This window comes from Kogia breviceps, chromosome 1 (genome assembly GCF_026419965.1).
Source record: "Kogia breviceps isolate mKogBre1 chromosome 1, mKogBre1 haplotype 1, whole genome shotgun sequence".
Classification (NCBI taxonomy): domain Eukaryota; kingdom Metazoa; phylum Chordata; class Mammalia; order Artiodactyla; family Physeteridae; genus Kogia; species Kogia breviceps.
This window is the reverse complement of record NC_081310.1, coordinates 153,854,164-153,867,921: the sequence shown is the minus strand read 5'-3', so window position 1 is coordinate 153,867,921 and position 13,758 is coordinate 153,854,164. Positions and strand designations below refer to the sequence as shown.

General features: G+C 40.2%; 1 protein-coding gene across 23 annotated transcripts in view; it reads right to left on the bottom strand.

The window, feature by feature from the left end:
* DAB1 (DAB adaptor protein 1) overlaps positions 1–13,758 on the bottom strand; it is a 1,205,719-nt gene that overhangs the window by 277,524 nt on the left and 914,437 nt on the right. For all 23 annotated transcript variants that reach the window (XM_067006941.1, XM_067006927.1, XM_067006965.1 and 20 more), the window contains one exon: positions 7,276–7,478. In XM_067006941.1, the coding sequence (XP_066863042.1) occupies positions 7,276–7,342 (67 nt within the window). In that variant the 5' untranslated portion in view covers positions 7,343–7,478. The remainder of the gene's footprint in view (positions 1–7,275; positions 7,479–13,758) is intronic.

Genomic DNA, 13,758 nt, shown 5'->3' with positions numbered 1-13,758 from the left:
CGGTGTGTTGCTGGCGTTACGAAATATGTTCAAGGAGGAGAGGAGGTGTGCAGGAGGGTTTGAAGAAAGCCCGACTTCCTGTAAGGAAACTAGTTAGAACGAAGTCACCAATGAAACCAGAAGCGAGTTTGTCTTCAGGCAACGACTGCAAGGAGTGAGGTGCTCTGTAATAAGTTCAAGGCCACGTGCTCATGGAGAACACAGAAGTCTCTCCCCACCACATGTAACGTGATCCGGTAGTCAGTCTTTCCATAAAAACTAGACTTCTAGACCCAAAATGGTATTCCCTCACTCTCAAACCCTTCAGCCCAAGAGTATCATGGACCAACTCCAGAGAAATTGATGTTGTCTTGCTATTAAGTCCTTGATCTTGAATTTCCAAGGCCTGCAAATCAGAGTCAGTAGAGAGCCATTAGCTTACCAAGATCCAAAACCTTGACGAGACAGAACAGTGCCATAAATTTACATGAGGCGGCTGATCTGTTTTCCATGCCCACCCCCCCAAAAAAGTGTATAGCCCCTTTTCACATTTCCCAACACCCCCATCAAGGCACAGGGAAAACCCATAGCATGCATTCAGGGAAGAGGGCACCAGCTTTCACATCGGACAAACTTGTGCTTTCCAGCCCACGCAGACAAGCCATGTGACCTGGGGCAAGTCTCCTGATCTCTCTGGACGTTATTTTCTTATGTGTTTCATGGGCGATCTAAGATTTGGGCTCATTAGGGACAATTTATCTGAAATGGCTGGCATGCAGGAAGCATGCAAGAAATGATGGTTATTAATGAATGTAGCTCGACAACGTGGTCCACTTTCCTTTGTATTTCCTGTCCACCTTCCCAGTTATCCTTGGAACAAGCATCCTTTTGAAGAGGGACCAGTACTTTTTTGTCACTGCCTGACTACCCCATGCACCTCTGGAGAAAACGGTACCTTCTACCCTTCTTTATATCCTCTGGCACTAAGAAAAGTGCTGCCTTTCAGGTAGCCAGCTGGGGGGCCAGAGGGGAAAGGGAAAATTTACTTATCTTGAGTCTGTGTACAGAGAACTGTGTTAGCTGTTTTATATATCTGACTCATGTAGTGTTCATTACAACACTTTGAGATAGGTCTTATTATCTCCATTTTACAGATGAAGGAACTGAGGCTTGGAAAGATTAAGTAGCTAGCCTGAGATACAGCCGTAGAAAATGTGCTGAGCCTTGATGCAAACTTCAGTCTATCCATTCTAAAGCACGAGCACTTCCAGGAGTCTTCAATGTAAAGAAGATGGAGCAAACACACCACGAGCTTAATCCGAAAAAGTAAGTTGTTGAGAACCTAGAAGCTCAAGCAACACTATCCGGGGAGTCATTCCTGGGTTCCAGCTCTGGCTCTACCACTAACCAACTGAAGGACCGTGGGCAAGTCATTCTTCTCTGAAGAACTCATCTTGAAAAAGAGGCTCTTCTAGCCCCCGCCAAACACTAATTCCTTCTAACCTTATAGTACTTCTAGAGAAGCTATTCATGTTTCAATGTATGCAGACATTCAGAGTATCATGTTACTTGTATTTATTAAGTTGAAAATCCACTTGCTTTGGGTCAGGAAAGCAGTGAAAAGAGTTTCCATAAGAGTTTTCTTTCTTATGATAAAAAAGCAAGATTTTAATTAATAAATATAAATTTGGAGTAAAAACAAAACAAAATTTATGAGTAGTCACAGAATAAATTAGCATGAATTTTATTCACGAAAATGAATAAAAGTAGCCAAGTGGAAAAAAAAAAAAAATTCAGGAAGGATGAGACCTACACAAATCAGAAGGGCCTCCCCTCAGGTGGAAATTCTTGGACTCTATGGACTGGCTGAAGTCAGAATCTCCTTCCCTGGTGTTTCTCTCCCCAGCAGAACACGGAGCTCCTGCAGGGCTACGGGCTGGGGCTGGATAAACATTTGTAGACAAAATAATTACTTCATTAATGCCTATCCTACATTCCAAATTTGTCCAAGCAAATATAAGTTGTACATCCACTGGGTGCCTGAGGAAACTAAAGCTCAAGGTGTGGAAGTGACTTGCCTGAAGGTGAACCTGGCTTATGAACCCAAATTCAAGGTCTTGATGACCTCAAGTCTGCTTCCCCTGAAGGATAAAAGCAGCAGATAGAAGCAGTGGAAAAGGTAGCTCTCTCTGCACTGAAGGCCTGGTAAAAGGATTTTTTGAAAAATTAATCTCTCAGGGTCCTAAGGACCCAGTGGGATAATAGATACGATAGCAGTTTATCAGCTCCTAAGTGGTAAGCCAGTGATTATCAACAGAGTTCCTTCCCAGGGCTCAGTGACCAGTTGAGGGATCAGGACCCTGAACGTGGGATTCCTGAAACAATTCCGTATCACCATTGACCAGAATTTCCTAAGAAACCTCCCCAAAGTTTGCACAGCTCCTGAGGCGCACAGCCAGGGTTCAAACTCAGTTCAATGTGGCTCCAGAGCTAAGGTGTCTGCCATGTGACCACCAACTTCTCCTGGATTCCATCAGGGCCTTGATTCTTGGAGCCCAGTTTTTCTGGGAGGAAAGATTGTTAGTGTCTTGTAGTTTTTGTTCACTAATGAGTTCTAATATAAATATAAGGAAAGTGAATAAGTTTATTTCCAGGTATTTCTAGAAAATAAGGCGAAAATACTGAACCACGATCTCAGAAGGAAGAGGACAGAAAAGCTAACGTTAACCACGCTACTGCCATGTTGCAGATCCCAAGCTGGTCCTTTACCCAAGATAATCTCGCTTGCCTTTCCGATAACAAGCAGAGTAGTAATACACCACACACACACACACACACACACACAATCACACACCCTTAAAGATAAGGGTCAAAGAGGCTAAATAACCCATCTCTGGTTACACAGCAGATAAGAACAAGAGTTAAAAATTAAAAACCAGGTCTGTCTGACTCCAGAGTTAGTGCTCTTTCCATGAAACCAAGCTGCCAGATGGCACTGCCTGAAAAACTCCAGGCACTATCCCCAGAAATGTCTGTGCCTGCTCATCCTGGGACCCATTCCTCTACCACAGTCTTCTACTGGGTGTCCTAATGCCAGGATTACCACAGATTGTGTCAACTGATCTTCCCCCTTCGATGGCAGGTACCGAACCTGAAAATACACATTCTCTTCCTCCAGTCCTCCATCAAACTCCACTCCTAGAATAGGTACCATCTGACAAGCTTTATGTGTAGTGACACAATCCAATAAAAATGAAATGAAGAAAACAACGTTATTTCTCACTACTTTCATCCCCTCCTTATTTGAATTGTGAATACTCTAGTTACATCTCATACTTGGCCTGTCTAGACACTCATTTTGTGGTGAAATATGCTCCTGTGTGACTTGTTTTTTAATCTGTCTGACTTGCTTTCAACAGCCTGGGTTAAAGAACTGGAGTGATAGGTTTGTGAGGAATTATAAAGGGCTTCTCAACTTTCTTTTCGCCACTCTTTTTCATGAGAGATGCCTTACATTGTCTCGTGCTTTTTAGGAAATAAAATATCTGCCCCAGGAACCACCTAAATCTTGCCAAGAGAAGAAAAAAACTTTACTCTACTGTAATATCAGGTAGTAATATGAGAAATGTATTTATGACAGAATGTCAAATGACAAAGCAGGATGTAAAATTGTATGAACAGTATAATCTCATATTATCCTGGAAAGTCAGTCCAGAAGGAAGTAACTTAGAATGTTAATAAAAGTTATTTTGGGGCTTCCCTGGTGGCGCAGTGGTTGAGAGTCCGCCTGCCGATGCAGGGGACACGGGTTCGTGCCCCGGTCCGGGAAGATTCCACGTGCCGTGGAGCGGCTAGGCCCGTGAGCCATGGCCGCTGAGCCTGCGCGTGCGGAGCCTGTGCTCTGCAACGGGAGAGGCCACGACAGCGAGAGGCCCGCGTACCACAAAAATAAATAATAAAAGTTATTTTTAATTTTTAGGATAATGCATGCTTACTTTGTCTTTTCTAGTTTTCAGTAATAAGCATATATAACTTCTTAAAAGTCTATGAGGGCTTCCCTGGTGGCGCAGTGGTTGAGAGTCCGCCTGCCGATGCAGGAGACGCGGGTTCGTGCCCCGGTCCGGGAGGATCCCACATGCCGCGGAGCGGCTGGGCCCGTGGGCCATGGCCGCTGGGCCTGTGCGTCCGGAGCCTGTGCTCCGCAGCGGGAGAGGCCACAACAGTGAGAAGCCCGCATACGGCAAAAAAAAAAAAAAAAAGTCTATGAAATTACTAAAAAATATATATTTCTTCATAAAGAAGTCTAAAATTATTATTTCCTTACCACCAAAATCATTATATGAGGTTATCAACTTTGACCTATATCAGGCACAAAGATTGTTCAAGAAAAGAAAAATATATATCAATCTTGCTGATGAATATAGATAGACAAATACTAAGTAAAATATCAAACTAAATCCACAGGGTATAGAAAATAAGACATCATAAACAGAAATGAAGATCAGAAAATCTATCAGTGAAATCCATGACTTATTACTGATTTTAAACTAAAAGAGAAAATATATGTATAATCATTGAAATAAATATAGAAAAAGCATATGATAAAATTCAACACGAAAATTCAGGATTAAAAAAAAATAATTCCCAGAAATGATAAATGAAGACAAACTAATAAAGAATATTTAGTAAATACTTAAATATCACACTTACAGGTAACTTAGGGCATTTCCATTAATTTAAGTAAAAGTTAAGGATACCTACTCTCTACTAGATATTATATTGACAGACCCAACCAATGGAATAACATTTTAAAAAGAACAAGTACTTAAGGATTGAAGAGGAAGCCAGAAACTTACTTATGAGGTTATATATTGCCTCAATAGAAAATCAAAGAGGGATTAGAGAAAGTATTAGCAAAAGAGTTTAGTAAGACTATTAAACTCAAGATTCAAGATCAATATATAAACTGCTTATTTCCTTTTAAAGTTCTACTTATTTTCACCCAGTTAGCAACATTTGTTTAATGGAATACTTACTATCCCACAGTCAAAACTAAAGAACAGGAAATGAATTAATCCTGTTACCAGCACATTCTCCTTCTCTCTTCTTAATGTACATGTGTGATTTCCTGCTGCCTTGGTCCAGATAAGAGTATCAAGAAAAAAAAAAACTATTTGTCACTGTTGCATAATTACAAACAATTGTAAAATCATGCTTTGGGACAAATCACCTGTATACTTTTTAAGATCCCCTTAGGTAAGAGAAAACAATGTGATGATTCTGATGAAGATGAGGAAGAGAAGGAGGATGGAGTGAAAAAGGGAGAAGAGAAATAGGACAAAGAAGGGAGAGGTGGGGGCTTCCCTGGTGGCGCAGTGGTTGAGAGTCCGCCTGCCAATGCAGGGGATGCGGGTTCGTGCCCCGGTCCGGGATGGTTATATTTGCCTTATTTCATTAATCTTCCTAGTGAGCCTTTGAGCTCTGTAATATTACATCTTCATTTTTATGGGAAAGGAAACGAGGCTCAGAGAGGTGAAGTAACATTCTAAGGTCACACAGTTAGGAAGTGATATAGCCAGAATCTGAACCCAGGTCTGCCTGCCCAGACTTCATGGTATTAGCCACTCGCTAGAGGACACTCCTTGCATAGGTGCTGTGCTGATTTTAGAGCTATTGAGGACGTGAAGGTGAGGAGGAGCTAAAAAGGTCACCTTCACAGTCCCATTCCAAGTTCTCAACTAAGCCAATGTTCTGAAAAATCTGAAACTTCTCTTTAGAATGCTTCTGGTTTTGCATGTTAAAATTAAGAATGAAAAGATATGCACTAAGTACAATTTTTAATGCATTAAGCATTCAAGAGCCCAAGTTTAGTGGAAAGGTTAAATTTGAAGCAAAAATATAACTTGTCAGTTTCCAGTGAAAAAGCATTTATTTGAATTCTAGTACATACTGGGCTCTGCAATCTTTTTTTTTTTTTCCCCATGTAGCAGTTCTCCCAAGACTTGTTCTCTCACACATGTGCCTTCCTTCTATTATTCTTAGTCCATGATGCATAGAAAACAAGGTTTACATTAGGTTTCAGGGGATAAAATAGACTGCTTCCAAAATATTTGTGCTTCAAATCAACATCTAAAGCAAAATGTATAGTCCTTCCTGGGGTTCTGGCTGTCCAAGAGCTGCATATGTATTACATTTATGTCCCTTGCTTCCTATGGAGTATCGGACAAATGCCATCAGAAGACATGACTGGGCAGGCATAGCAACGTCTCAAACAAATCACTGCCTATACAAAGGAACCAATGGCATCCTGTTTGCAAGCCCATATTGACAGATTTCAAGACCTGAAAGAGAGTTGTATTAATCCTCTTACACACACCATACATACACACACCCCCCAACACACAGAACAACAAGTTGCTTACATCTAATTCCAACAAGGAGACAAACTTAATGAAAGATGTGGTCATAAAGCCATAGGAACAAATTCTCCAAAAATCGTGAACAGTAATAGAATTATTTTATTATCACACTATGCATGCCAGTCTTCTCTACCAAATACCTATGTGCCTCCCCTGTGCCTATGTGCCTCCTCCACTAACAAAGTGCTAATGAAACAAAACAAACAAAAGCAAATAACCCAATTTCGGGAGCAAGGAAAGGCCCTCCAGGAGGCCCCACTAAGCTCAAATCTGAAGAATAAGTAGGAGTCAGTGTTAAGAAAAAGTGGAGAGCAACAAAAGTATTTCAGGCTGAAGAGACAGTCCAGGGGTTCTCAAAGTCTGGTCTCTGGACCAACAGCATGAGTATCATCTGAGAACTTGTTATAAACGCATCTTGGGCCCCACCCCAGAGCTAGTGAACCAAAACCTCTGGGGATGAGGCTCAGCAATCTGTGTTGTAACAAGCCTTCTAGGTGATTTTTGTGTGGCTGGAGTTTGAGAATCACTGGTATATGCAAAGGTGAACTACAAGACACAGAATGCCTGGACGGCAAACAGGGTTGGGGCGAATGCATCACAGATTTGGGCAGAGATGTTGCTGGAGGGATATAGGTAGAAACCAGGTCAAGAAGGGCTTTGTTTGCATATTATGAAAAGAATTTTGGATTTTACCCAGAGAATAAGGATGAGACATTAAAATATGATACTGTGAATACAAAAAACACCAAATAATGTTGGTGATTATTTTAAAACATATGCAATCACAAAGATAGCACCAAATACCGTTCCAGAGACAAAAAAAAACTCATTCCTGTACAATAGGTAGCCATTAGGAAAGGAACAGATTGAGACCTACCTTTCTTTCTGGAGTCTTTCTTGGTGCTGGTTTTCACAGCTACTTGAAGTTCTGTCTCAGTTGACATCCTACTAAATCCTTAGTCCACTTCACACAGATCCCGGGCCTCGGCCAGGCTCATTGAGGACTCCTCTCCAAGAAAACGACTCCTCCCTTCAGAAATGACACCCCGAGCTGCACATTTCATTCACTCCTTTCGAGCGCTGCAAATCAAGGGAAGAGAACATTCAGAATAACCAGCCTGGTGAAGTTAGAAGTTAGGAGGGCAAAAAGGAACTGTCAAACATACAAAGACAGGAAAAGCTGGGTCTCCATGTACAAACTGTTCACATGGTTTCATTAAGCCATCAACAGTGTTCATACAACAAAGAGAATTAGAGGCCTTATCCGCAAAACCCACAATAGGTAATGCAAAACAGATCTTTAAAACTCTGGATTTTCAAGAGAAGCAAAACTCAATTCTTTATTTTCCATGTTTCTCATTGTCAAGCACTACATGCCACCCAGAAAATACAACACAGGCATATTTCCTGAGCAGTCCCACGGAGACATTTCCAACAACGAGGCACCCATACGTCAGCCAAGCTTGACTAGAGCTTTGGCAGCTAAAGCAGATCACAGGGAAGTGACCTGTGGTCTGTCCCTCACTGGCAGGCATCAGAGGGAACGTGGAGTTGACATACAACTGGGCTCCAAGGGTAAGGTGACAAATGGTGCTGAGAAACTTTCCAGCAAGCCCATTTTTATGTCAGCTTTTCCCGCAGCTATAAGAGCAGACAAGCATTTAACGTGGGGAGGAAAGGAAAAGGAAAGAGACAGGCAGACACACATTTCATCCCTTCTTTCTTTAGTAAATATGCCTTGCACACTACTAGGTACTATTAAGTTCAGACACTGTGCTGGGAAGAGATAATAATGATAATAATACCACTTCAATTACAGCCAGTATTTACTACACATTTACTATATACTATGCCCTCAGCTCCTGCTTCACATACGTTATCTCATTTGATTTCATTTAAACTGAAATGAATGTATTCCCAGTGTCATGTCAACAATCTTTCCCAGGGACCATCTCTCTGATAGTTATATGTGAGAATTCAGTTAAAAATAAACATTTCAGGAGTTATCCATTTTTAAAGAATATTAAGATAAAGCTACTGGAAATGGATCTTCAAACTGTGCAGCCAATTCTTAGCTCATGCCACAGATCTAGAACTTTTCATCTGAAAAGGCCGACCTTGAACGTCAGTTGCAGCTCAAAAAGAATCATGACCAAAATCTCTTAATCATGCCAATTAAACATGGCTTAACTAGAAAGGCTAATATAAAAGCCATATAAATTGTAATAAGGCTTAAATATGGGGAAATTCACACCTTAGCCAAAGATATCTGCTTTCTTTGTATGCTTTTAACAAACTGTTTTATAAACTAACTATTTTTTAGGAGGACACTGGCCCTGAATGAAGGTACTTAAAATAGAGGATCTAAGGCTACAACTAAAGAAAATGGAATATTTTCTTCCTAGAATGGGGTCCATGAAACCATATGTTGAAAATGAGAACTTTTCCAGCCACATTTGTGCCATCTATCTGCCCCATGCCACTAAGTCCTCACCCCCTTCCTAACCTCTTGCCCTCAAAAGACAACATTCCATGAGAGATAACAGAGTCACAAAACTTGGTCATATAAAGAGATAATTTTATTAATAATACTAGTCATTTCATTGCAACAAATATCTACTAAGAACCTACAATAGGCCAGGTGCAAGTGCTGGCTCATTCATGTCAAAAGACGTGTACTGCACAACCATGCAGGCCAAGAGTACAGAGTCAAAGCCTGATTCCTGTCCTCAAAGAAATTCAGTCTAGCAGAGGTGTCAGTCATGTAGGGGATTGCGATACACATGACCAGAATGAAAACAGACAAAAACTGGGCATACGGGGTTACAAAGGAGCAAGCTTTCATCTTTGCTTGAAAGAGTCAATAAAGCTTCACAGAGAAGAAGCTCTCCACTGTCTGATCTTGAAGAATGATGCCTCTGTCACATGGATGATAAGGGAAAGGACCAACGGGTACTCAATAAATGCATTTGTAATAAATAAATAAATGGTTGTCTCAGGCAGAAGGACCAGCACGTCCAAGAAGACTTGAAATTAACAACCAAAATTTAAAAAGGACGCATTAAGTCTAGTACGGAGGTGATGCACGTTCCCATCTTCCCAATTCTCCCTTGTGCTGTTACGTTTCTATGGAATTTTTCTTTTCAATTCTGCTGACATTCTCAAGGTTCAGTTCAAATAGATATCTTAGGCAGAAAGATTTTCTGATCCCTCCATTAAATGGAACTGTAATAGGGGAGAACAAATCTGACTCCATATTGGATCTGTTTCTCTTACTTTAACCTTTGTACTCTATTGCTTTTGCTACAAGCTAAGAATGTTGTCTTAGCCTGAAATATACAGGATAAGCCATTCTCAAGGCTCTGACCTTTAAAGGTATAACACTTTTCCATTCATACAGAGATAAAAAGTTTCACAACAGAGAATAACATTTGCCTTGTTGGAGGTATACAGGAACATCAAGACCTGAGTTACAGGGACAGCTGTAAGAACAAAGGATTAAAACACCCAGAAGTTTGTAACAACCAGCCACACCCCCTCCCCTTTTAGTATAAAAGAAGCCTGAATTCTAACTCCGGGAAGATGGTTCTTTGGGACATTAGTCCACCATCTTCTTACTCTGCTGGCTTTCCAAATAAAGTCACTATCCCTTGCCCCAACACTTCATCTCTCAATTTACTGGCCTGTCATGCAGCAAGCAGTATGAGCTTGGACTGGGTAACAGAATCTCTCCTTACATGATCTAATTCTTGGCCAACTAAGTAGTTTGAGCCATTTACAAGCAATGTGATATTGAGGAAGCTACGCAACCCCTCTTTGCCTCAGTTTCTATACCTTTACAATGGGGATAACAGTATCAACTTCATTGAGTGGCTGTGGAAATTGTGATCACACATGTAACATGCTTGGAAGGGTGTCTGGGCACATCTCCTTGCAAGCACTTAGTAAATATTAGGCCCTAATAGTTTCTTGTGTTACAAACACAGGAATACAAGGTCACAACACAGCCTCATATTATTACCCTCCTTTCACAGAAAAGGAAACTAAGGCAGGTTAAGTCCGCTTTCTAAGGACAAATTGTAGGAAATGGTAGAAGCTAAGACATTTCCATGATGCTGGTCTTGCACACAGTAGGTACCTAATCCATAAACACCAAAATGAACTGAAATATGGGTTTTATACCATTTCAAGCACTCTTAAAGATGTATAAAACTGGATTGGATATGGGCCATTTTCTTTCCTTCGACTTTGTAAGTCACAATACAGAACTTCTCCCTATTCTGTGGGCATCTTCAGTGTCTCTTGTTTGACAAAATGTGATTGTGTTCAAGCATTATAAGCATTACTTGTGAATTCCTGAAGTACATCCCCATATCAATAAAGAAAGGAAACCAGCATCATCTCTAATAAAAACTTGCATAAGGAAGCTACAGTACGGAGAGAACATTCCACAGCCAGGACCCTGGCATCCCCTTTAATTTTCCAAAAGCCAGAGGTTGAGCAAATGCTGTGAAGTAGCTCCAAATTATTTAGGAAATTCGTTTCTTTGTAATTAAGGAGATTAAAGTCCTCCAGGGCCAGAAACCATGTGACAACTCAAATCATTTTTCCCCAGTAAAAGCTGTGAAACCCTATCAGTTAAATTCAGGCTCGCCTAGAATTCTGAAATGCTTCAATAATGTTTCTTTGCTCCACACAATCTGCAGTAATTTAATATTCCTGAAGTGTGTCAGGTTTTTTATAATGAGCTCTTCAAATCTAAAAGTGAATTATGTAACATTCCACTACAGACATTCTGTCTACTGAACTGCTTCTAAATGTAAAATCCCATGTTCAGTGATGGGGGGTAGGGAGTGGGGGAGGGCCAAAACACCAAACCACAAAGCAGAGAAAACAGATAGGCCTTTTCGTTCTTAAACAAAGCACAAAGGTTTGAGCAGCTACAACAGAACAAATCCATGGTAAAACACCTACTATAACTCACATTTGTGTTCTCTCTCCTCCCCACCCATGCTCAGACAATCCTACGGTAAAATAGCTAATGTTTATGAAGGCCCATTATTTGCCAGGTACTATACTATGAACTTTTCACATATTATCTAAGCCAATCCTTCAGTCACTTGAAGAGTTAGATATTATTATTATGTTCATTTGACAAATGAGGAAAGGGAGGCACAAGCCAGTTTTCTAGCTTGTTCATGGTCACGTGGCTAGTAGGCAGCACAGCACAAGGCAGGGTACAAGCCTCTCTTCTCCCCAACTTCACTCACAATCCCCCTGGAGGTCCATTAGCTGGGGAATGGATAAACAAAATGTGGTATAACACAATGGAATATTATTCAACCATAAAATGGAATGAAGGATTGATACATGCTACAAGGTGGATGAACCTGGCAAACAACATCCCACGTGAAAGTAGTTAAACACAAAAGGTCACTTAGTGTTTGATTCCATTTACCTCTAAAACACCTAAAATAAATAAATCCATAGAGATAGAAAGCAGATCAGTGGTTGTCAGGTGCTGGGGGAAAGGGACCGGGGAACGACTCTTTAATGGTTACAGGGTCTCCTCTAGAGGAGATGAAAATGTTTTGGAACTAGATGGTGGTGATGGTTGAACAACATCATGAATATAACGAATGCCACTGAATTATACAAATTAAAATGGTTAATTTTATGTTATGTGAATTTCACCTCAATTTTTAAAAGAAAAAACAAAAAGTCAAAAAAAACTCTCCCAGCCAGGTGCCACACCCTGATTTAAGCCTTGTGTGATATGCTAAGGACATTGAAATTCCAGGCTAAAGGGACAATCCAGCCTTAACAACCAGATGAAGAGGTAGACTTCCCAGAAACAGGACTTTGGGTTTCAGTGGCAGCAATTTTATGGATTAAAAATTCTATGTGCTACTACCTAATGTTTCATAATTTAGGGCATCTTAATCAGCTTCATTCTCACTGTCCAATTCTGAAACAGCTTAAACACCAATATAAATTTAAGGAAGGTAAATAAATAATAAACCACTGAAAAAATGGGAACGCATACTGAAAACAGACAGATAAACAAGTTGGGTAAGAAGGGAAGGCTGTCTTGTTGACGGTAGAACAGATACTATCTGGTAAATACAGAGGAAGTGCTAGAGTATAAAATCACATTTTGCAGCCATCAGAGTAAAGCTTAGCCAGACAAGAATCATCAATAAATGCTAAATCCAGGGAAATTTTTCGATGAGAAGCAAGCCGCTTGTAGGTCTTAAAGTGTCTTCTCACTTGCTGTTTGTAGTTGCAAGGGGAAAGTTTGTGATCATACAATAGAGACGCTGAACAACACCTCAATTAGGTTATCAAAATTAACATTAACAAACACGAGCAAATGGATATACGGTGATACCCCAAGAAGACCACATCATTATCATGCAGCATCCTGGCCAGGATTCTAATCAGAACATGCATGTAAAATTGCAGAGAAAGTCTATTCTTCAAAAAACTGGCATAACCAAAGACAAAGATGGGCTGTCGAAATATTTTAGATTAAAAGAAACAAAACAAGTACAACAACTAAATGCAATGCTTGTACCAGATCCTCCTTTACTAGTGAGAAAAGAAATGCTACAAAAGAAATTAGTGAGCCAATTGACAAATTTGAATATGGATGGCAAATTAGGTAAAAATATTATTTCACAGTTAAATTTATTTGACAACTTTCCTATGGCTATGTAAGAGAAAATACCTATCCTTAGGGACTACACACCAAATATTTAGGTATAAAGGACTAAGACACATGCACCATTCAAATGATTCAGGAAAAACAAATCATATACATATATATCTATGTACATGCAGCATATGTGTGTGTATCTATACATATACACAGAGAGAGAATTCACAAATGATAAAGGAAATGTGATAAAATAGTAGCAATAGTGAATCTAAGTAAAAGGCATAGAGTATTTTTTTGTATATTCTTATTCTTTTACCTTTTTCTATAATTGTGAAATTATTTCCAAATTTAAAAAAAAATTTTTTTTTTAAGCCTACCTCAGACCCTAACACACACAGGGATACAACAAAGCCAATTCTGGTCTCACTTTTCTTTTAAAAAGATCAGACCCATTGCAGCTCCCTAGATGGCATGCTTTCTAATTCCCAAGGCTACTTGAGTTTAAAATCAGTTTATGGCTGTCAGTTCTTATTATAGATTCCAACTTCATCCTGTATCTGCCCACAATGCTTGACGTGACACAAGACGCTGGACCAACATTGTTTCTTTCGAGCAGGTCTGTTCCTTACTGAACTCTTGACTTCCCCTCCAGACTCTGCCTCCATGCCAGGAATTGCCCCCCAGACCCATCCCAAGACT